This window comes from Lissotriton helveticus, chromosome 11 (genome assembly GCF_964261635.1).
Source record: "Lissotriton helveticus chromosome 11, aLisHel1.1, whole genome shotgun sequence".
NCBI lineage: Eukaryota > Metazoa > Chordata > Amphibia > Caudata > Salamandridae > Lissotriton > Lissotriton helveticus.
The window spans coordinates 665,279,623-665,305,268 of record NC_136072.1 but is presented as its reverse complement, the minus strand read 5'-3'; the positions used below and the strand labels follow the sequence as shown (position 1 = coordinate 665,305,268).

Genomic DNA, 25,646 nt, shown 5'->3' with positions numbered 1-25,646 from the left:
GAAGTGGTCAGCTACTTGGTGCATGTTATAAAGATTGTTATGTGGGTGACCTCTAAAAGTAGTGAATACTGGGAGAGTGTTGGTACAGTGCCTTCTTTGGCCATAATTTGTCCCCTGCCAATGATTAAAAAAATTCCCACTGCCAGCCATAACAGGGGGCAAAGGGTAGAAGTGACTTAAGTCAAGGGACAGGATCCCACCAAAAGTGTCCTGATTCGGAAAAACCACTAATGAACTGCACTACTTGTGGGTTACTAAAGTTCACTATAATGCAGTCTCCCTCTAGATCCTTGATTTTATGGCCCACCCAGGTTACTCTCCTGACAGTGATGATTTTCCCATTTAGGTCTGGTCTAAGAGGCTGATTTTTTGTCAACCAGAACATCACCTTGTTTCTTAATTCGTGATACATTTTTACCCTGTCATTTTTCCACTCATGGACCCCAGCTAATACTATCACAAAACGAAAAGACTCCCGTGGCAGGTCAACTCCGTTATTGTTGCTCCGGCTAAATGACGCCGACGGTTTTACTTGATCTGCCATGGTATCCTTTTTCGCTAGCCCCTTGGGAGTACCCAGGCTATTGTTAAGAGCGACGCTACTTTTGAGCGTCTGATTGACTAACTGTAGGGTCTTAATTTTGGCCAGATTCCCTCCTTGTTTAAAAGAAGCACTAGGCCCTTTAGGTAACTTTTCTTTAGGAGGAGGCTTCTGGATGTTTTTAGTGGGATTAGGCAGGGTAGGTGCACTGTTTGGCGTAAGTTTTGCCTCTGCCACTGTTTTAAGCATCTCCGAATTTGCCAGGGTAACCTTATGAAGGTCTTCAAGCTCGGTACCTAACCTTCTCAAACGCTCAACAAGCGAAAGGATGAGAGACTTAACCACATGTTCAATTCTATCTAATGAGAGAGCCATATCCCCTGTGTCACTGCGTACATTATCAATATTTTTAAGGATAGAGCTGTTTTGTGTGATGCCGGGTGACTCCCCCTGTGTCGAGGTATTGTTGTTATCTTCGTGATCACATTCCCTATGTTTGGGTAATATAACTTTTGTCCTTTTAGTGCTCCCCCCTTTCTGTCTCATACCACCGCGTTTGCGATTTAAAGTGGGCACCGGCGTGCTTTCTAAGGATTTGTGGGCGGGCAAAAGGTCAATTCTCTGGTCAATACTTTTTCTGGCCCCCGTCTCAATACTCGGATAGGCCATAAAGGAGACCAGGCTAGTGTCAAGCCCACTAATGTCAGAGGTTATCGAATGCTCCCTTAGTATGTCGGTTATAGGGGCACTCAGGGTCTGGTTTTGGGCTGGAGACGTTACTGATGCTATGTTCTCTAACGAGGATCTTTTTTGGAACATAGGGTCAAGAGATATGCGGCGCACTGTAAGATCGATCTCCTTTTCCAGAGCCGAAGCGGCAATGGTGATGAATGCGTCTATGGGACCAATAATACTCCCTCCACCTCGTTTATTACCAGATTTATCCCCTTTGGATTTTTTCGCAGCCATGCTCTTGTACTGTGGTGCAACCTTAAGGGGACTAATTGCATCAAGTGCTCAGCAAACAACTTCGATTTTACCAGTTGATGCGTAGGGCCAACTGCAATCATATAAAGAGTCAAGAGCAAGTGAGGTGGCCCAGTCCAGTCTCCTACTGTCTCTGACAGGCTCAGACAGGCCCGCCCTTGAGCCAGGCTTCGCCCGGGCGCTCCCGCGCGTGACTCGCGGGGCGAGAGGCGTTCCTCTGTTTTCAGGCTCCTCCGGGCGCTCTGGTGGCGTCACTCACGCGCCGTGGCCGCCGGGGCACCTGGGAATTGTAGTCCCTGCCCTCGCGGCGGCGGCGGCACTGGCGCTTCAAGGCGTTCCCCTCACGGCAATTGGAAAAAGAACCCAGGACAACAGCAAGCCCTTCCCCTCACGGCGGAAAGTAAGTTCTGTGCGTCCTCCACACACTCGAGAGAGGCTCCCACTGAGGGCTCGACGCTCCTCTGTTTTCAGGCGCCTCCGGGCGCTCCGGTGGCGTCACTCACGTGCCGTGCGTCCTCCACACACTCGAGAGAGAGGCTCCACAGTCACCACAGCACCAAAACTGCTCTCATCTCTTCCATTGATAACATCAGGATCCTGCTGGACAACGGCGAAACCGCAGCCCTCATCCTCCTGGACCTGTCAGCCGCTTTCGACACTGTCTGCCACCGCACCCTTCGCACACGCCTCCACAAAGCTGGGATCTAAGACAAAGCACTGGACTACTTCCTTCCTCTCCGGAAGAACCCAAAGCATTGGCCTCCCCCTTTCCAATCCGAAGCCACCAAGATCATCTGCGGTGTACTCCAAGGATTATCCCTCAGCCCGACATTGTTCAACATCTACATAGCACCACTCGCTCACGATGCCCGACTGCACAACCTCAACATCATCTCCTACGCCAACAACACCCAGCTGATCCTCTCCCTCACCAAGGACCCCCTCACTGCCAAAACCAACCTTCACGAAGGTATGAAAGCCATCGCTGAGTGGATGAAGATCAGCCGCCTAAAATTGAACTCAGACAAGATGGAAGTCCTCATCCTCGGCTCCACTTCCTCAGCGTGGGACGACTCCTGGTGGCAGACCGCACTGGGAGCAGCACCAACACCCATCGACCACGCACACAACCTAGGGGTCATCCTCGATCAACACTCTCCATGACAAAGCAAGTCAACGCCCCCTCCTCCTCCTGCTTCAACACCCTCCGCATGCTCCGTAAGATCTACAGGCAGAGCCCAACCAAAACAAGAAGAACGGTCTCCCAGGCCCTCGTCAGCAGCAGGCTAGACTACGGCAACGCCCTCTACACAGGATCCTTGGCCAAACTCCTAAAACAACTACAACGCATACAGATCGCCTCCGCCTGCACTGGCTTCCCGTCAACAAGAGGATCACCTCAAGCTCCTCACCCACACACACACAAAGCATTCCACAACACCGGATCGACATACCTCAACAGATGTCTCACCTTCTACACCCCGAACTGTCCAGTCCGCTCCGCCAACCTTGCCCTCGCCACCGTCCCCCCATCCGAAGAGCGACCACCGGCGGCAGATCATTCTCCCACTTCCCCTCCAAAACCTGGAACGCCCTCCTCATCCTCCTATGGCAGACCCAGGACCTATTTACCTTCAGAAGGCTACTTAAGGCCTGGCTATTCGAGCAGTAGCAGCACCCCTCCAGCGCCTTGAGACCCTCATGAGTGAGTAGTGCGTTTTACAAATGATTGATTGATTGATCGATACATAGAGGAGTACCTTCAGGGAGTGCTACTCCAGTGTGTATTTTTTAAAAGAAAAAAAACTTTTGACTTTAGCCAATGGTTTAATTTTTAGATTGATACAGGCTAGGAAGCTACTTGTAAAATCAGGTTTTGCAAACGCCATGACAAAGCAAGTATTGCCAAAAGGCCGGCTATCAACACCAGAATGATTGGCTTTGCCAGTGCTTGTTTTTTGCATGCTTTTTTATTTTTATTGTGCACACAGTGACATTTCTGCAAGGGAGCAGTACCATGAATCAGTGCACTGAACGGTGAAACCCTGGAGTAAATTGATCTACTTGTTTCATTAAAAGCAACATTCATGCTTGTTCCATTTTCACTTTAAACAAGTGAAAATATCTGTGAATGTTTCTTCAATTCTTTTCTTATTCAGTCCATTGAACAAACAAGCTGCCGTGCTTACAACCATCAAGGAAATCCAACCTCACACAGATGTTTATTTCCTGGTGGTCTCTGCATGACTCTTGCCACAGTGGTCTCATGTCACTGGTTGGCCCCCTTCCTGTCTCACTCTGTCTGCAGTAAGAAGGGACTCCCCGCTGGATTCTTGGGATGGTCAGTCACCAGTGACACTCGGCCCCCCATGTAGGTGCCATACCAGAGGTATATGAGCGGGAGCATCTCTGCCAAGCAGCTGGTGGCCACCATTCCTGTCCCCAAACATCGCCTTCCTGTCTGCCTGACTGACCTTTCCTCTAAGTGGGGGTCCCACGTGGATCAGTGTGGAGCAGTCCACCGTTGCTCCCAGATTATACCAGACGCAGCTGGAGCAACACCTCTTCCTGCCTAAGTGGTGCTGCCCATCTGGACTGACTTTCTGGTGTGCCTGGAGGCAGAGGCACAAAGGTGTCCATAGCACTACGAAGACCTCGGCAGGGGGATCACAGTTAATGGTAAGTACATATCCCCTCACTGTATGGGGAGGTACTGTACTAACAACAGGCCCAAGACACCACCCCCAACACAGGACCTTCTTCCAGCATCAGGCATCTTGTGGGGGGAAGAGGACATCATGGCTGCCCTTAGTGTCGGCTACTGTAGGGCACTCTAGGGTCACCATGGAGGACAAATTTGAGGCCCTTGCCATAGACCTTAATCTTCTCAGGGATGAAAGCCGAAAGCTTACAGGTAGGGTTATTGATGGAGAGAAGTCCTTCTCTGCTCCTGGACCGCTTGCAAAATACCACAAGGGGGCCCTGTGTGACCTCCAGAGTCATTTAACGTTGCTGGAGAACCAGGCAGATGATCTGGAGGGCAGATCCAGGAACAGCAACATTCAGATTGGGCCCTATTACTTACCTAGAGGCCTGGTTCAAGAACTTCACCCCAACTCCGGACCTTATGCCCTTCTTCTCCCTTGAGATGGTTCATCTCTTACCAGCATGCCGCCCTCCTCAGGGCTCCCTCCACCACTGCTGGTGATATTCCTGCACTTCAAGGATAGAGCCACAATACTGGTTACCTCCAGGACAAAATGAGCCCCTTCGAGTGAAAGACAAGCATGTTCTTCCCTGACTACACCTGGGCCGTGCAGCGCCAGTGTTCGTCCTTCATGGAAGTCAAACAATGCCTCCAGCAGCAGGGAGTGCAATACTTGCTACTGTTCCCAGCATGCCTCAAGATAATCTTTGAGGATACCACCCCTTTTTCACTGACCAGGTTGAGGCGTCAGACTGGATTGACCAGCACTCAAATGGACCCAGGCTTTCAAAAGCTGGTGCATCCTGTGTGCCTGCGAACCCAGGAACAGGTGATGCCATAGTAGGGGTACCCAATCACGTTCAAAGTCCCTGCCCCGGGGCTTCACATCTGCCTTCCCAGATTTGGAGCAAACTATCGCTGAATGTCAGAAAGCTCTGCAGGCTGTCGCTGATATGGGCCCTACCTCTGTGCCCGACGATGATGAGAGGGGCCCCTACAACTTTACCTATGAGTAAGATCCCAGCGATTCTGGCACCTTTCAGGCCGAATCAACAACACCCTCCATCGTGACTACCTAAACAGCTGACACTCATTTAAACGCCCCATGCACAGCTCCCTATCTCTCTCTCACAGCTGGCTGTGCCATGATTTCAAAGCCAGCGTAGCACTGACCCCGTACACTTCACTTCCCTGACCCTTTTAATTCTGATTACTCCATATGGGCTACAAGCAATGCTTGCTCTGGGCACAAAGTCAGCTCACCCCCTTGATACATTAAAGCAATAGCGCCATGTTTTGTTTGGACATACTGTTGGTTGTAGTAGGTCCCCAGTTTTGGGAATATGTCCCTCCCCAGTTATCCCCCTACCTTCTTGTCCTTCCATCCCTTTTCATCCCAGTACTGTGGCAGATGGATGCCACTACACTCCAGGGAACATTGTCTTCTAGGCGGGAGTGGGGGTGTAAGCACACTTTCCTCCCCACCTCTCTGCGTCACATTATTCTTGCCGCACAATGGCCCCAAACGCTGACATCAGTTTCCTCCCTCTGAACGTACAAGGAGTGTTCACAGTCTGCAAGCACTACATGATATACTCCTATATAATGCATCAACAGGCACAGATAGCTCTTTTACAAGAGACACACCTTACGGCTGAAGAATTAGCTTGTCTGTGGAGGGAAGTGGCCCGATTAGGGTCACCCGGGTCACTCACGACCATCTATCAGCCTTCCAAACCAAATGAAGAGTTGGTGAGACAGTAGAACATACAAACCAATATCTGATTATTTAGGTACACAGAGTGGAGCCCAGTCTGTCCAGTCGCTTAGGAGTGCTGCAAAGGGACTGACATCAGCAAGCATAGAGATACATTATGTACATTTCAAAACCAATAAAGGAACACCCGCAATGGAATTTCCCAAGCAGATGCAGCTAAACAATGAGGTACAAAAGGGGGTGGTGATGTACGGAGCATCTGAACCAATCAAACACTCACACCCAGTCAACAGATCTGAGTTTAATCCATCACCGTTCTTTATCCCACTCTGCCACCCCAGTTCAGACATGGCCATATGCAAATCAGTCTAACCCTGTGCCTCATTGGAACAGTCCAGCCCGAACTGCCAAACCATGCCTTCCCTGGACCGGAAACATTTTTCCTAGGACCGGTTTCTGGCTTACAGCCGTCTTCAGCCAGGCTTGCTTGAATCCAGTGGCAAGGTGAGCAAGGGACTCACATCTGAGCATACCCTGCCAAGTTATGGCGAACAAAGCGGAACAAAAGGGGTGGTAATGGACGGAGCATCTGAACCAATCAAACACTCACACCCAGTCAACAGATCTGGGTTTAATCCATCACCGTTCTTTAGCCCACTCTGCCACCCAAGTTCAGACATGGCCATATGCAAATCAGTCTGACCCTGTGCCTCATGGGAACAGTCCAGCCCGAACTGCCAAGTCATGCCTTCCCTTGACAGGAAACAAGCTTCCTAGGACTGGTCTCAGGCATTACAGCCGTCTTCAGCAAGACTTGCTTGAATCCAGTGGCAAAGTGAGCAAGGGACTCACATCTGAGCATACCCTGCCAAGTTATGGCGAACAAAGCGGAACAAAAGGGGTGGTAATGGACGGAGCATCTGAACCAATCAAACACTCACACCCAGTCAACAGATCTGGGTTTAATCCATCACCGTTCTTTAGCCCACTCTGCCACCCCAGTTCAGACATGGCCATTTGCAAATCAGTCTGAAGGAGGTAGGCCAGGCCACACACTCGCTGCCAAACTCAGGCCCACTGGGGCAGTGAGGCCCTAAGAGGTACTGATGCAAAACTTCTAGATATAACTATATCAAAGGCCTACAGACTTCTCTTCTATTTGCCATCCTATACCTCACAAGCTCAGATTCGTTTAGAATTTGGTCTGACGAGCCAAATGCTTGCACGTAGAGGGTCATATATAAAGTGTTGGCACAAAATAAAGAATTCACCGGAAAACTCCTTGAATCAACAGCTCTGGCAATACCTGACCAACTCCTCTGGAACGCTGGCGAAAAAATACTTAGAGGAGTCGCTGAGTATTACAGGTCTAAAAGAGCTATGGGGGGGTTCCTCTATCGCATGCACAATTTAAGCACGCAGTGAACAAGAGCTTAAAAAGACATTCTCATGTGGAGGACAAAGCCACCTTTTCTCACAGGCGTCATGCCTGGATGACTCTGTGGACATACAAAACACCGGGGCTCCAAGCATATTTTGGTCTTGGATATGGTTGGAAAACAAAAGAAGCCTTTTTAAAACATAGGTTGGGGATCCTACCTGCCATTCCATATCTACCACCGTGGCTGAGAACGAACTATGGGACTAGATGCCGGCTGTGCGGAATAGGAGTCGAAGACTTAGAACATTTACTATGCACTTGCTCGAGGCTGAACGAGGAGAGAGCAGCTCTGTTAAAAATAGCCTTTAACGAACTAAGTATCCGCTCACGCAGACAAGCAGTCCTTGCTTGTTTTGATCCTGGTCTTCCACCGCTAAATGGGAAGCTGGTGAAATTTCTGATACTAGCAGAACGGAAACTACCATGCCAGGCAGTCGGCTAAAGAGGAAATTTCGGGCCGTGACCAGCTGCTATGAACAATTTGCCATTCACGTTTATTGATTTTAGTGATGTTACTTTTTTAACTAAAATGTCTTGCTTTTACATTTTCTCTTTTAATTCTACTTGTGGAGATTGTTTTAATGTATTTTTTGTAATGGTTTTAATTAACCTAAACAATAAAAAGTTACTTACACTGGGGATCATTACCATGTGTTAATGATTGCTGGTGAAAATGGGGGAGTACTATCAAGATACCCCAAGAATTATGGCTACTTTTTCAAAATTCTATGCAACTTTGTATGCATCTAGAAAGTCCTCCACGGCCGGGGGCCAGACTGGGAACAGCAAACAGCCCTGGCAGATTGCTACTCAACTGGCCCTGGGAGGGGGGTAGGGTGTGCTAGTAAAAGCACCACTCCTACTTTTGTTACTGGGGCCCCACATTGCAGCATTGCTGTAAAACTGGCCCCCAGTGACAAACCTCCACCAACTGCCAGAAAACTGTCCCCCATCCCTCTGACCCACTGAGGAAATAGCTGGTGACCGCTAAGGCCAGTCCGGCTCTGTTTACGGCCGAGGAGGTTTCTGCCTATTTGGAGGATATAGCGCTAGTGTGGATATCAACAGACCATATGAAGTTTCTATCAGAATTCATGGAAGAAGAAGACGTCTTCAAAGCCATCTCCTCTATGCCAAATGGAAAAACGCCGGGACTGGATAGACTCACCAATTAATTCTACAAGGAGTATGCAACATTGCTCATGCCTCACTTGTAAACCATGTATATGGAAGCATATACTAATCAGATCCTCCCCCTGACTCTTCGAGAAGCTCTCATCATAGCGCTCTTCAAACCTGAACAGGCGGACAAATGTGAGTCATACCGCCCCCCTCTCACTCTTTAAAACTGGTGCACAAATATTAGCTAAAATCCCAGCATATAGACGTCAGCCCCTACTGACTAATGTGGTACTCCCTGACCAGTCGGGATTAGTCCCCACCCTCTCCTCCACACACAATGTATGCACACTATTTGCACTCCTATACCAATTGAATCTGAACTGTGTTTTTTTTTAGGTCATGCATTTTTGGATTGGGGGCAGCATGTTTCAGTTTGCACGTAGCACAAAATAATAATATTAACTTAGGCGTAATGTTACTAGGGCTTATAGTTGTATTATTTTTCTGTAGTTAAGCTCTTGTTATATCAATTGTGTTGATGGGCTTCTTTATAATATATTGCATTGTAGCTACCCCGCAATGCATTGGGTACATTATAAGATACTGTGACATGAGAAATTTTAAACTCCTTGGTGCTGCTGCGAAAAGCCACGATAGGCAATTTGAAATCTATGTGCAAAATGAATTGAATAACTGTGAAAACGTTTAGATAAAGAAATTATGATAAAAAAAAGATTAAAAAACGGAGAAACTGGTATAAAGTCTATGAATTTATTCAATCATGTGGCTGAACATTTTGTCGGGGACCTTACAAGGCTCCATTTCTCCCAAATACTGTAAAGATAACCTGAACATGTACGCAGAAGAACTGCCAGCATCCTCACAACAGAGGTACATAAGGGCCCCCATAACAGCTTATTTATTGGACGGTTTAGACAACCTCTCTCATGATATTTTGTAAGAAGATGGTGGTATGAGCTTTGACTATGTAACATAAATTTTGATGACTGTCATATCACTACGTTGTGTGTACTATCTGTACTGCACCTGATGGCATGTACAATGTGTTTTGTTCTAAGAGCTAAAACTCAATGAAAAAAGAACTGTACACAGGTGGGGGACTATCTGTCATGATCTTACAACTACAGCATCAATTACGTTGTTTATTTGTTTCCTGCTTCAGTGAAGACCTCAGCAGCAGTTGGGATAATGAGTGGTGTCAAAGGAAATCATAATCCAGATAGATTTTAATTGTTCTGGAAATTTCAGAAACGGAATAAAGCATTTTTCAGGCAAATTAGCCAAATATAAGTCATTCTTTGTTCAAAACTATTATCTCAGAGCGTTTGTGCTTTGCGAGTCAATGCTGCATTAGAATGCACTTCGAAAAGTAACTTTTTATTTCTTCAGTTTTCAATGTTTCATATATTCACATGCCTAAATCTTCCACATCGTCTAGGTGCGAGTCCTGCTGTAATTATAAGAAGTAGTAGAAAGCTAAGCATTACACAGTAAAGCCCAAAGGAGTGACATTGTTAGACAATTCACAGTTTTAGGAAGAACCAAACTTACGCCTATCAGAGAAGAGTTCTTGAATCATCCTTCCCCTCAAGGGTTACCACACCTCAAATTTCTAAGCAAAGGTGTGCAAACTAAGTGAATAAGCTATTCAATGTGGTAAGTCTGGCAAAGACAAGACAACTGAGTCTTATATGAATTTATGAAAGATATCAATATTGGAGAACCAAAGTGTATAGGTCAAGTAACTTATTTTTTCTCTAGTATTGAATCTTTCATAGATTCACATGCTTGATTTGAATACTAAGAAGTAATCAACCTGACAGATAAAAAGAACATGTGGATGTGGGAGACACTCTTCTCCAGTTTTATTTCTGTTTCGAGGTGGAGCAGCAGACTGGAGGTGGAGAAATATTATTGGTCCTGCGACATACCTCCCTCGTACTAACTTCTTTTCTCCTCGGTTACGATTATTTCTTCCCATACCAGTGGATTTACAGAGGAGACTTGTCTGCATTCAGACTGACATTAGTCTGATATATTTGCCTTTAATCAGAGAACTGTTATACATTGGATGAATTGTTTGGTTAAACAGAAGCAGTTAAAAACATTCATAGATAACTTTAATAACCACCATAGATGTTTATTAAGTAACTTGCGTTTTTTTAATGCTATAAAGATAGATAGTCAGTGATATTTTCTTTTGTAATTTAAAAGGAATGTCAGGATCATTGCTGTGAAGCTGCATTTTGCAAACTTAAGCCAGGAGCAGTCTGTGCAGTTGGAGAATGCTGTTTAGATTGCCAGGTGAGTCCAATAAGAGAGAAAACTAATAGTAAAATATATTCAAAATAGATTGGCTTAAAAGTTTTTTTCACCAATGAAATAAATGTGCACGTCTGAAATGAGATTCTGTAAATTCAGAGAAACGCGAGCAGAAAAATGCATTTACAACATAAACCACCACATAGAAAACTCATACCCTCATAGCTGTTACATTTATGAGTCCTTCTGGTAGTCATTTTTAGGTCTAGCCTAAAGATAGCTTTAGCTGTCTTACCACCTTTATGTTTTACAAAAAATACCATGCAAAATGATAAACTTTTGTAGGAGCTCTCAATCAACTCTTTTGACATTGCTCTATTAAAATGTCACTCAAATGATGCTTTCTCCTACCACTTAACAGATTATGAATGAGCAGAAAAGCCCACTTCAGCCATTGAATGCTTTCACGTTGAAAGACTGCGTTGACCCTTTCGCATTTATATATACACCTAAAAATACTTCCAAGTGACTGCTGGTCCCTATGTATAGTAGGATGATATCAACTATTTATATAAAATTCAAGACATTTAATTGCAAGTTTTAATGTAGACTTATCATTATTAACCAGCGTTGGCATATTTATTATAGCAAATGAACACACCATTACAATAGCAAGAGTGTATATGCAGATTTCTAGGTTGAAGCCACTCCTCCTCAGTTCACTGAAGTTCATGTGAAGAACTCATAGGTGATCTGAGAGACCTCTGGTAACCACTTGTGGAACTACAGCTTTGTGAAAGAATTTGATGAACTGAAGGTTTGTGAATATGTAGATGTATAACAATTTGGCAGCTGCAATGAATTTTGTAAGAATTCTAGTTAAGTATGCCCAAAGTGATCGTGAAGAGCTTTTAAAAGAAATAGAGAGCATAAATGAACAATTGAACAAGTTGGAACAAACAGAGTTTATTGTTAAATTCAAATAGGACATTGATGAAAGAATGAAAAAACATGAGGATAAAATAAAATCCCGAAAGGTATTTAAATATGCACGTGACAAAGCAGATTACCTGATGGGGCAGGTCTTTACATTTTCTAGCAAATACGATCAAGCCAAAAAAATCTGATCGGGCAATGTTACCCACAATGCAACAAGCCAAGGAAAGGAAACTATGGCAAGTGGAGTTAATACAGACAGGTCGAGCTCTGAAGCAGGCTCCCTGACAAGTGACAATGATTCTGATGATGGAGTACAAGAAGCGAGCAACCTGGATATGGCCAACATACTAAGCCCCTCAGAAGAGCTAACTTTTTTAGCAATAGACCGCCTGCAGACATTACGACCACGGAATCGGAATTCGGCCAAAGCGCCCGACAAAGAAGAAACCGGCGGCGCAGAGAAAGGCGCAGGCATAGGGAGAGGAAAAGCAAAGAAACAGCAATGGTGCAAACGGTAGAAGAACGCTTCAAAACCATCAAAAATCTTTCATCCACAATCCTTACCAATTCTGAAGCTCAATTGTTGGCTCCCGGGTTATCCTATTGCCCTGAAAGCAATTTTAATTATGGGAAAACGCAAGTGGACATTTATAAATACATCAGAAAGCTCAAGCCAAAAAAGTTCTTCAGATTAAAAAATAGCAACAAAAACCTGGAAAGTGAAGTCAATCAAGTAGCGGCCAATATGCCCAACATTCTAGCCTCGGATGCCACGACACTACTAACCATACATGATCAGAATAATGAAAATCATCAAGAGCAGGCGAGTGGGCTCAGTCAAACATCCACTCAAGAAAGATTGACTAGATTTAATTTGGTCCCACCAAGTGCAGGCATTAGCCCTTTTAAAGCCAAATATACGTTTTACCCCATGATGCCAAAAGACGCCATTGACATATTTCATGAAAGAGTTATTGATGAAATGAAAAAACTATATCATAAGGTTAATCACAGCAAAGACAGATTTAAACATCGGGATATTGAATATGAAAACCTTATTCACAAGCTACGCAACAACAAGGATATAGTTATCAATAAATCGGATAAAGGGAGAAATGTTGTTATTTGGCCACATAAAGAATATATAGAAGAGGCATATAAACAACTATCTGACCCGGCCTGTTATGCCATTAGCACTATTGCGGACTAAAATAAAGCCAAGGAGAGCCTGAAAAAAGACCTGATGGGCTGGAAAGACAAGGTTTGATCTCTATCCAAGAGTTTAAGTTTATGATGAATGACCTTCCTGTTATTCCTACTTTGTACCTAATTGCTAAGATGTATAAAGAAATCAGACCAACCCCTGGCAGGCCTATCATCTCTGCAATTGGTGGTAGGAGCGAACAGATTAATCAATATGTTGATTATTTCCTGCAATCTCATGTTCAGACACGACCTTCTTTTGTGAGAGACACTAGTGACCTTCTTGATAAGATCAAAGATATCACATGGGAGGATAATATTTTGCTCATTACCATGGACATAGAATTGCTCTATATGAGCATTAATCACCAAATGGGCTTGACCGCTGTCAAACACTATTTAGATAAAAGACCTCTGATTTGGCACAATCACAATTTGATGCTTCTTGAAATGATTAAATGTTGCCTGTTCAACAATTTTTTCTTGTTTGATAAGAAGCTTTTTTGCCCAAAACAGGGAGTGGCTATGGCCGCCTGCTTCTCTCCCAGCTATGCGTGCTTGCCCATTGGCTGGTAGGAGGAGCAGGTTCTCAGGGGCACTATTGGCAGGATATATGAAAACAATGTCTTGTACTGGCTAAGGTGCTTTGATGATGTGTTTCTGATATGGAGGGGTGATACAGAAAGTTCTATATCTTTCATCAATGAGCTTAACAACAATTATAACAATCTCAGATTCACTTCACACATCAGCCCAACATAGGTGGCATTCCTAGATACTACTATCTACATATCAGGAAGTAAATTGGAATCCACACTCTTTAGGAAGCCTACAGCAGGAAATGCCATCTTACATGCACTAAGTTCCCAACCCAGCCACCTCATTAGAAGTATCCCATATGGGGAACTTTTAAGACTCAAACGCATCTGTAGCACCGATGAGGAGCTTGCCAAATGCACCCACAATGCATTAGCCAGATTTAAAGCTAGAGGCTACAGTGAGTCAGTACTCAAGGAAACCAGTGATAAGGCAGCACTTAGGATGAGAGAATCCCTATTAGGTGCAGTCAGCATGTCATCTAAGTTTAGACGGGGTGGCAATAGGGAAAGGATTTTAAGACAACTGGAGACTCGCATTATATTAGAACTTGACACTAAGGTCCAATTTGGCCTGAACACTACTGAAGACATGCATACTTACTTGTAATGTTTATTTTCTGTATATTTTGTTCCCCCAAATTGCATATCATACTGAATCTTCTGATCTGAATAATACTTTTCTCTGGATGTATATAGGTTCTGAGTTGTCTTTACAACACACACATTCTTTATTTTTATTCAACACTCATTTAATAGTTTTTTTATGTATTTCCTGTACATGATTTGAGTCTATTCAGTGTGAGGTATGTATGGCTGCACATGATTTCCTGCAACGTAGTTACATTGAGTACCACGCAAGTGCCCTGCTATGGTGCTGGAAGCACCGGTAATCAATGAGCACGTTTGCTCCTTTGAATTGCTCAATTGGATGGCGTCTACTTTTTCAGAGGAAAATAATGATTTCCTATTAGAAGCTGTTGCAACTTAATGCTCTTACACACTGATCGATTAATTTGGCTGAGCCACATGTTTGTTTTTTCTCTCTCACCAAGGTAGTATTAGATTTTTCTGTTTTCAACACTGTTGACATTCTTCGCCTACTTCATTTTCCTATAATGGATATCTGCTCTTCTTGGCTCAGACTTTTTGGACTCTGTGTTCTACTATGCTCACTGTGCAGTGGACCACCCAAAAGGGAGGGTGTTGTGGGGATTAAGTGGTGCCAACAAACGTTGCTAAGTTCACATGAGTTTGTACCTTGCATCACAGCCATTTTAGCCGCTTTTTCCACACAACTGCACTGGTTCTCGTAAATACGTCTGTTTTCGCTGCTTCGCATGGGAACTGTCCGCTTTTCACTATTTCTGCTGTGCACTGAATACTCTTCTGTATGCCGTGTTCAAGAACAGAAAACAACATTGCTGGTTATTCAGGGTGGGCGTAAAATCCGTTTCGTTCGCAGAATTTGCGGATTTTTGGCAAATTCACGTGAATTTGCCCAAAAATCTGCAAATTCGCAAGCTGCGGATTTTTTTGGTTGGTCGTGCTTGAAAAATACAATATCGTGCGCGCGGCGTTGACTAACCAAGATTCTGAGTCCACAGAGTTGTTTTTCTCCCGGTTTGCGTGTGCTGCGCCATTTTGGATCTTGAGGCGTGATCGCGCGAGAGTTTTTTTAACGCAATTACGTCATCGCGGCTCGCCATCTTGCACAGCGAGAGTTTGATAACGCGAGTACGTCAAAAGGGCCCGCGATTACGCATTGCGGAAGTAAACAATGCCGAACACGCAGATGCGGCGCGCAGCTGACTTCCGGCGGGAGATTTGAACAGCTCGTTTTCCCGAAATTGCAAAAATTGCAATTCTGCACAAGAAATCCAGCGCAGGAAGCTTAAACCTTCTGAAAATGATGATTTTGATCAGAATAACTCCTCAGATTGACATTTGGCTGCACTTTTTGGTGCAAGGAGTCCGTTTTTGGGGGGGGGTGGGAGGAAGGAAGTGCCCCAGAGTCTCCAACTTCCTGTTCCTGTCCAGCAGACTCCTCCCAGTGCTTTGTCCATGTCCTGGTCACTTTTGATATGGATCTGGAGCTGGAAGGATTACTTTTTGTGGCTGCTTCTGGATATTTGTATTTGAGGACTTTTTGGACTTTGGAGTTTGGATCACTTTTGGACTTGAGATTTTACAAGTAAGTTGGTGTTGTTTGTTTGGGGCTTGCAGTTGCTGCAACTACAGTTTAAAAACTTTTTTCACAAGTTTAAAACAATATATATTGTGGGTAGCCACAGTATCCAGTAGGTTCAGGCTTAGTCATGGGTGCATGATACAACTGTTTCTGTGATTTGTGTTTTAACTTAATTCTCATTTATGTCATGGAATTTTAGCTCACTGTTATATGTTGATTTTTCTTTTAATTTTGGGGTGCCTGTAAAGCCTCACTAGCCAGTAGGCCCAGGGGTAGTGAGTGGTGCATGGACCAAGTCTTTCTGTGGGGTGTCTTGAATTTAAACATCATTGAGGGCATGGATGGCATTGGATTGTGGTGATTTTTGTGTGTTGTTTTTACTTTTTGGGGTGTTGTTGGGGCCTGGCCTGTGGGTGCGGGCCATTTTGAGGCCTGGTCCAGGCAGGGCCTGGCCATGTGGTGGGGGTCAAGGGGCCATTTTGAAGCCAGGCAGTGTGCTCATCCCTGCACTCAGTTTGCCTTGCTTTCACCCATTATGCCCAGGGGTAGTCAGTGGTGCATGGACCTAGTCTTTCTGTGGGGTGTCTTGAATTTAAACATCATTGAGGGCATGGATGGCATTGGATTGTGGTGATTTTTGTGTGTTTCTCGACTTTTTGGGGTGTTGTTGGGGCCTGGCCATGTGGGTAGGGGCCATTTTGAGGCCTGGTACAGGCAGGGCCTGGCCATGTGGTGGTGGTCAAGGGGCCATTTTGAAGCCAGGCAGTGTGCTCAGGCCTGCACCCAGTTTGCCTTGCTTTCTTCCAATAGGCCCAGGGGTAGTGAGTGGTGGATGGACCAAGTCTTTCTGTGGGGTGTCTTGAATTTAAACATCATTGAGGGCATGGATGGCATTTGATTGTGGTGATTTTTGGGTGTTTTTCCACTTTTTGAGGTGTTGTTGGGGCCTGGCCATGTGGGTGGGGGGCATTTTGAGGCCTGGTACAGGCAGGGCCAGGCCATGTGGTGGGGGTCAAGGGGCCATTTTGAAGCCAGGCAGTGTGCTCAGGCCTGCACCCAGTTTGCCTTGCTTTCTTCCATTAGGCCCAGGGGTAGTGAGTGGTGGATGGACCAAGTCTTTCTGTGGGGTGTCTTGAATTTAAACATCATTGAGGGCATGGATGGCATTTGATTGTGGTGATTTTTGGGTGTTTTTCCACTTTTTGAGGTGTTGTTGGGGCCTGGCCATGTGGGTGGGGGGCATTTTGAGGCCTGGTACAGGCAGGGCCAGGCAATGTGGTGGGGGTCAAGGGGCCATTTTGAAGCCAGGCAGTGTGTTCAGGCCTGCACCCAGTTTGCCTTGCTTTCTTACATTAGGCCCAGGGGTAGTGAGTGGTGGATGGACCAAGTCTTTCTGTGGGGTGTCTTGAATTTAAACATCATTGAGGGCATGGATGGCATTTGATTGTGGTGATTTTTGGGTGTTTTCCCACTTTTTGAGGTGTTGTTGGGGCCTGGCCATGTGGGTGGGGGGCATTTTGAGGCCTGGTACAGGCAGGGCCAGGCCATGTGGTGGGGGTGAAGGGGCCATTTTGAAGCCAGGCAGTGTGCTCAGGCCTGCACCCAGTTTGCCTTGCTTTCTTCTATTAGGCCCAGGGGTAGTGAGTGGTGGATGGACCAAGTCTTTCTGTGGGGTGTCTTGAATTTAAACATCATTGAGGGCATGGATGGCATTTGATTGTGGTGATTTTTGGGTGTTTTTCCACTTTTTGAGGTGTTGTTGGGGCCTGGCCATGTGGGTGGGGGGCATTTTGAGGCCTGGTACAGGCAGGGCCAGGCCATGTGGTGGGGGTCAAGGGGCCATTTTGAAGCCAGGCAGTGTGTTCAGGCCGGCACCCAGTTTGCCTTGCTTTCTTACATTAGGCCCAGGGGTAGTGAGTGGTGCATGGACCAAGTCTTTCTGTGGGGTGTCTTGAATTTAAACATCATTGAGGGCATGGATGGCATTGGATTGTGGTGATTTTTGTGTGTTTTTTTACTTTTTGGGGTGTTGTTGGGGCCTGGCCTGTGGGTGCGGGCCATTTTGAGGCCTGGTCCAGGCAGGGCCTGGCCATGTGGTGGGGGTCAAGGGGCCATTTTGAAGCCAGGCAGTGTGCTCATCCCTGCACTCAGTTTGCCTTGCTTTCACCCATTATGCCCAGGGGTAGTCAGTGGTGCATGGACCTAGTCTTTCTGTGGGGTGTCTTGAATTTAAACATCATTGAGGGCATGGATGGCATTGGATTGTGGTGATTTTTGTGTGTTTCTCGACTTTTTGGGGTGTTGTTGGGGCCTGGCCATGTGGGTAGGGGCCATTTTGAGGCCTGGTACAGGCAGGGCCTGGCCATGTGGTGGTGGTCAAGGGGCCATTTTGAAGCCAGGCAGTGTGCTCAGGCCTGCACCCAGTTTGCCTTGCTTTCTTCCAATAGGCCCAGGGGTAGTGAGTGGTGGATGGACCAAGTCTTTCTGTGGGGTGTCTTGAATTTAAACATCATTGAGGGCATGGATGGCATTTGATTGTGGTGATTTTTGGGTGTTTTTCCACTTTTTGAGGTGTTGTTGGGGCCTGGCCATGTGGGTGGGGGGCATTTTGAGGCCTGGTACAGGCAGGGCCAGGCCATGTGGTGGGGGTCAAGGGGCCATTTTGAAGCCAGGCAGTGTGCTCAGGCCTGCACCCAGTTTGCCTTGCTTTCTTCCATTAGGCCCGGGGGTAGTGAGTGGTGGATGGACCAAGTCTTTCTGTGGGGTGTCTTGAATTTAAACATCATTGAGGGCATGGATGGCATTTGATTGTGGTGATTTTTGGGTGTTTTTCCACTTTTTGAGGTGTTGTTGGGGCCTGGCCATGTGGGTGGGGGGCATTTTGAGGCCTGGTACAGGCAGGGCCAGGCCATGTGGTGGGGGTCAAGGGGCCATTTTGAAGCCAGGCAGTGTGCTCAGGCCTGCACCCAGTTTGCCTTGCTTTCTTCCATTAGGCCCAGGGGTAGTGAGTGGTGGATGGACCAAGTCTTTCTGTGGGGTGTCTTGAATTTAAACATCATTGAGGGCATGGATGGCATTTGATTGTGGTGATTTTTGGGTGTTTTTCCACTTTTTGAGGTGTTGTTGGGGCCTGGCCATGTGGGTGGGGGGCATTTTGAGGCCTGGTACAGGCAGGGCCAGGCCATGTGGTGGGGGTCAAGGGGCCATTTTGAAGCCAGGCAGTGTGCTCAGGCCTGCACCCAGTTTGCCTTGCTTTCTTACATTAGGCCCAGGGGTAGTGAGTGGTGCATGGACCAAGTCTTTCTGTGGGGTGTCTTGAATTTAAACATCATTGAGGGCATGGATGGCATTGGATTGTGGTGATTTTTGTGTGTTTTTCGACTTTTTGGGGTGGTGTTGGGGCCTGGCCATGTGGGTGGGGGCCATTTTGAGGCCTGGTCCAGGTTGGGCCTGGCCATGTGGATGGGGGGCAAGGGGCCATTTTGAAGCCAGGCAGTGTGCTCCGCCCTGCACCCAGTTTGCCTTGCTTTCACCCATTATGCCCAGGGGTTGTCAGTGGTGCATGGACCTAGTCTTTCTGTGGGGTGTCTTGAATTTAAACATCATTGAGGGCATGGATGGCATTGGATTGTGGTGATTTTTGTGTGTTTTTCGACTTTTTGGGGTGTTTAACTGATGTTCCTCTGGCTTCCATTGCTTTTATGTGCACAAGAGAACCACCAGTGCCAGGACGAAGTCCTGCAGCGGTGTGTGCAGCACAACGTCACGTGACGTCATGTGTGGCCACAGACAAGACAACTCTGCAACTCGTGCAACTGCGGCCTGCCGTTCTGACATCTGAAGAAGATGGGCCCAAAGAAAGGTGGCCGTAGCGCCTTAGTGAAAAAAGTTGCCAGTGCCACTGCCAGTAAGAAGGAGCAGAAGAAGCAAGTGGCACCACCTACCAAGGAGACTGGTGTGCCCACCGACACATTTTTTGGGGGAAAAAAACTACGCCTGCAGCAGCAGCGGTGTCCGCCGGGGACCAAGCTGGAAGCAGCACCTCCGCTTCATCAGGCTCAGTGCCACCACGCCAAGTTAGGTCCAAGACCATGAGTGCTGCTGCGGCAGCCACTTTGGTTGTTCAATCACCATCGACCAGTGATGTTGGCTCATCACAAGAAAGTACCATCCAATCAATGCCGGGTGTAACTCAGCTGACGAGTGTTAAACAACCACAGGTGCAACGACAACCACAGGTGCAACTAGTACAAGCGCAAGTTCATGGGCAAGGAGAGGCGCAAGGAGAGGCGGAAGGAGAGGCGCAAGCAGAGGCGCAAGGAGAGGTGCATGGAGAGTTGCAACTAAAGGTTCATGGAGCAGCACAACTGCCTACAACGCTTGTTCCTCCAGAAGTAGGGGCACATCAGAAAATTGATATTCGAGCGGAGGTATCATCCGAGGAAGCCACTCCTCCTGAGGATGATCCATTGTCTTCCAGATCCCCAGCAAGAAAAAGGTCAAGGAGGGCTACTACTACCACAAGTTCTTCTTCAAGCCCCCTTCATTCTAATGACCTTGATCCTGATTGGAACCCACAAATGCAGTCTGAGAGCGAGGCACGCCATGAGCCGACAAAGGTAGCTAAGTCTAAAAGGAAGGTTACCGCAAGGCTTCGACCTATGTGTGATGACGAAGAACAAGAAGTGGTGTCTTCTGCTGCTGATGAACAGTCTGACGATGACCCAGTCATCACAGATGTCACTCCAGCCCCAGCGGGCATGCAGCAGACAGACATTTTCACCCTATCCCGAATAGCTGCTGAGCGGGATGTGGGCGGCGTGGTTCTGGTACCACCACCAACGCAGTTAGCTGCAACACCAACACGACCTACAGCTTCCATCTTTTTTTGTCAGAAGGGCCGGCAGGGACCTCCATCCAGCTCGACCTCCATTACCTCAAGTAGTGGTGCTGTAAGTGAACAACAGAAATGAATTCAGCCACGCCCATCCTCCACTTCATCTGGCATTGAAAGTCAAAGTAGCACCTCCACCACCAGCAGACATCTCCAGTCCCCAGTTTGGGACTTCTTTACTGTTAGCCAAAAGGCGGAAAACATGGTCGTTTGTTCGATTTGTAAAGTATAAGTTAGTCGGGGTAAGCTTGGTTCCAACTATGGTACCGGAGGCCAGAGAGGTCATCTCAAAAAACACCTCCCTATCCAGTGGTATGCGCACCTAAGTAAGATCCAGGAAGTCCAAAGTAGAACTGATCCAAATGTATCCATTCACATTGCATCTGATGCTGACGAGGGGCTGATTGTGCTGGGGGTAAGTCAAGAACCGACCAATATTTTTTCTGGTACACCCAGTACCCTTGGCAGCAGCACTGCAGTGGTAGCGCCCACACCCTCCACCCCTGCAACATGTATGTCGCACTAAGAGTCTGGGAGAGACACCAATGCGAAAAACTACATCAATGAGCCTAACTGGTTTGAAGTCTGCATCATCATCATCATCATCACGTAAAATGGCCCAGCCCACCATTAGAAGCATGTTTTGGTCGGGTTGCGCCATTTGAACCCAACCACCCAACGGTACGTCTGTATAACGCAAAACTGGCTAAAATGCTAGCGCTGGACCTTCTCCCTTTTTCTTTTGTGGAAGGGGTGGGTTTTCTAGAATTTGTGGCAACAGTCTGCCCTAAATGGAAGGTTCCTAGCCGGTCCTATTTTGCCAGAGTTGCGGTTCCAGCACTACATCAAGATGTGCTGGAGGTGATTGGGGCAGCTTTGTAGAAGAGTGAGTTCCCACTATCCACTTGACAACAGACATGTGGACCAGTTGCCAAGCCCTTGATTACATGTGCATCACTGCACACTGGGTCTATTTTGCAGGGGTTAGAGACAAGACAAGTGCAGGTGTTGACCCGGACACAGTTTTTCAAGCTACTCGGAAACATACAACATTAGCCATGTTTGCCATGGAGAACACTAATACTGCACCTAACCTTTTGGACGAGTTTGATAGGAAGGTCGCTGAATGGCTGCATCCAAGAAATCGCATAGTTGCCTATGTTTCCACGGATAATGGCAGTAATATAGTTAGTGCCATGGCTGATGGTGAATATTTCAGAGTGCCGTGTTTGGCGCACAGTATTAACATCGTGGTGCAAGATTTCTTGAAAAACGAAAACACAGTCATCAAGTTACTAACCACCTGCTGAAGAATCTGCACACCTTTCAGCCATTCTTTTAAGGCCCGGAAGCAGCTGAGGAGCATTCAACATGAACGTTGACTGCCAGTCAAAGGACTCATCCAGGAGGTGGCAACCCTTGAAATGACCGTTTCTGGCCCAAGGAGTTGGGCAGGACTCCAGTATTGGCAGTCATGGTAAAAAGTCCGGGCATCCATATTGACGGCAATTTGTCTATGAAGAAGCAAGTGTCTTCAGTGGTGGGCACATGTGTCGGCCTTCTTAGGCAACTTCGAAAAATCTCCCAACTGTTGTCTTTCTCTACTTTAAGGAGCATGGTGTCCGCTATGATCTTAGGACGGCTGGACTACGGTAACGCCCTTTATGTTGGGCTCCCCCAGCAACAACTTTCAAGAATGCAAACAGTTATGAACGATGCAGCCAGACTGACCTTTAAGAAGCCCAGGAGTACGCATGCTTCTCCCCTCCTGCGCCAATTACATTGGCTCCCTATCAGACAGAGAGCAATGTTTAAAGGTCTGTGCATTTCACACAAGGCAGTATATGGCAATGCGCCCAGCTATATTAAAACCCGACTGTCTTGTTACACTCCTGGTAGGACATTACGTTCATCAGAGGATACTCTTTTGGTCAGCCCACGTTTCCGCCTGTCCACTTTGGGCGGGCGTGCTTTTTTGACCATGCTTCCTGCAGCATGGAATAAATTGCCATTTCACCTCCGCAAGGAGTCTAATCTATTGCCGTTTCGTCGGATGCTGAAAACGGTGCTCTTTCAAGAAGCATGGGGCGTGATGTAAGTTGGTTGCCTGTCCTGTAATGTCCGGTGTTTACCCTGAACAAGCGCTTAGAGACCCCTGGGTGATAACGCGCTATATAAATTGAAATAAATAAAATAAATAAACTCAACCTTTTACATGCTTGAGCGTCTGTCTGAGCAGTGGGGGGTAATAAATGATTATGTCTATAAACTGGGTTCTACTATGAAAGACATGAGGCTAGAGTTGGAGGAATGGAAGCTAGTTGCAAGCCTGACAGACATGCTTCGTCCTTTTGAGGTCTTCACGCATGAAGTCAGCAGGGAGGACTGTTCTTTAGGCAAAGGTATCCCATTGTTGCGCATGCTAGAGCACCAACTGAAGGCGGTGTCTTCAACGTTCTGAGATGATGCTGAAAAGCAAGACGCATATCATTTTGCGGAGAGGTTATTAAGCCGCCTAGTTGACAATCAAAGGCTTAAAAACATACATACAGAACAACATTACATTTGTGCCACTATTCTGGATCCACGGTATAAAAAGGCAGTGGCCAGCAAAGCATTCATTTTTTTTTGATGAAGCAGATGTTTCAAAGTACAAACATTGGCTAGCTGTGTCAGCCAGTCGGTTCGAAAAAGAGCGGCAGAAAATTCAAGGAGACGGCAGAAGTACAACTGAATCAGCAGGCCATCCGGCGTCAAGTTCCACTTCTGAATCTGTGGCCGAAGGGACTCACTTTCCCTCACAGCCGTTAACGACACCAGCAGCAACCGTATCATCGCCCTCACCTGCACCAGGCCGAGCCATAATATTGTCGGAAGAGGATTGGCTAACTCATCAAGGGTTTACTCGTTACAGTGCTGCAAAGGCCACAGATGGTACGCAAAGTGGAGCAACCGTGAGTCGATGGTGCAGACCTATCTGGATGACCCAACAGAGGTCTTTGTTAATAAGAACCCATTGCTGTATTGGTACAGGAAAATGCCTCTATGGCCACTGATCACCAACCTGGCTATACATTATTTGTCTTGCCCACTCGTAAGCGTGTCTTCTGAATGTGTTTTCAGTGCTGCTGGTGCCATTGTAACTTCAAAAAGGACCCGCCTCTTGGCCACAAATGTGGAGAGGTTAACACTGATCAAGATGAATCAGCACTTCATACCACCAGATTACAAAATACGTGAATGCACGCAGGATGAAGAGGACACCAACTTAGGTGACGGAAGTTCTTCTCTGTTAGCTGACCTACTCCTGTCTCAATTCATAGAGTTTGAAGACGAGCTCTACTTCCCTGACACCGAGGCCTGAAAATGACTTCCTTTTTTCCGTCCTTATTCACTTTTATTCCTGTGTGTCTTTGCTTTGTTTTGCAACTTCTACCACAACAAAACTCTAATCATCTAATCACAACAAGTCCATCAGCAGCACTGTCTTCATCTTATTTTCCTTATTGATTTGAAGGTGCCCCAGTCTGCATTCCTGAGGTTCACAAGTTCACAACTCAATCTTGCTCCTCTATCCTCCTCCTCCAGACTCCACCTATCCATTTCCCTCATGGCAGATGGATGGATTACGAAGAATAAAGAAACTTTGTGTTCGTAGACGAGTCCCCTCAAGTGGGACTGAAATTACTGACTGACTACATGCTTGCTGATTGCTGACAGAGTTACTTCTGATATTGACAGGAGAGGCTGCCCTGTGGGCCCTCACCTTCCGAAGAAGATGCGGACAAACAGGTAATGAATAATTGAGAAGATGGCATGCATAAGTGTCACATTTAGATTTTTTGATTTTTGCCTATTTGGGGGTGTTCTACTTTTTTGCGGGTGGGTTGGCGGGTCTTGGGGCATTGCTGGGAAGGTCTAATATCGGGCGCAAGTGGTTTGGACAAAATCCATGGTGAACTTTTTTTTCAGTTTTTGCTCACTTCCTTGTTTTTGGGGGGCTGTTTGGGGGGTTCTAGGTTTTTGGGGGTGGGTTTTGGGGTCTGGGAGCACTGCTGGCACAGTCTAATTTTGATTGCAAGTGGTTTGAAGGAAATCCATGGTGGAAAAGGGGGGTTTGGGCCTAGTTGCAGACAGCGTTTTGGCACATTTTAAACTGAGGCCTAGCAGTATTGCGTGTTTTTGGGGGCTGTTTGGGGGATTCTAGGTTTTTGGGGGGTCTGGGAGCACTGCTGGGATAGTATCATTTTGATTGCAAGTGATTTGAAGAAAATCCATGGTGGGAAAGGGGAGTTAAGGCCTAGCTGCAGAGCACTTTTGGACTGAATCGAAGGAAGGTCGAAAATATGTGTGAGACTTTGCATTTTTGCTTTTTGCCTGTTTGGGGGTGTTCTACTTTTTGTGGGTTGGTTGGCAGGTCTGGGGGCATTGCTGGGAAGGTCTAATATCGGGCGCAAGTGGTTGGGACAAAATCCATGGTGAAAAAGTTTCAGTTTTTGCTCACTTCCTTTTTTTTGGGGGGCTGTTTGGGGGGGTTTTAGTTTTTTTGGGGGGGTCTGGGGGTCTGGGAGCACTGCTGGGATAGTATAATTTTGATTACAAGTGCTTTAAAGAAAATCCATGGTGGGAAAGGGGAGTTAGGGCCTAGCTACAGAGTGCATTTTGGCACGATTTAGAGTTAGGGTTCAACCTGGTAGCAGTATCGCATGTTTTTAGGGGGCTACTTGGGGGTGTTCTAGATTTCTGCGAATGGGTTCAGCGGACTGGGAGCACTACTGGTAATGTCTAATTTCGAATGCAAGTGTTTTTAAGAAAATCCATGGTGGAAAAGGAGGGTTTGGGCCTAGTTGCAGAGTGAGTTTTGGCGCGATTTGGAGTTAGGGTTATCACTTTCGCATTTTTTCTTGGGGCTACTTGGGGGTGTTCTACATTTTTGCGACTGGGTTCAGTGGTCTGGGAGTACTCCTGGGAATGTGTAATTGTGATTGCAAGTGGTTTGAAGAAAATCCGAGGTGAATTTTTTTT

General features: G+C 46.5%; 1 protein-coding gene across 4 annotated transcripts in view; it reads left to right on the top strand.

The window, feature by feature from the left end:
* LOC144791749 (disintegrin and metalloproteinase domain-containing protein 28-like) overlaps window positions 1–25,646 on the top strand; it is a 3,662,699-nt gene that overhangs the window by 1,965,933 nt on the left and 1,671,120 nt on the right. For all 4 annotated transcript variants that reach the window (XM_078666520.1, XM_078666519.1, XM_078666518.1 and 1 more), the window contains one exon: window positions 10,751–10,840. In XM_078666520.1, coding sequence (XP_078522646.1) covers window positions 10,751–10,840 — 90 coding nt within the window. The remainder of the gene's footprint in view (window positions 1–10,750; window positions 10,841–25,646) is intronic.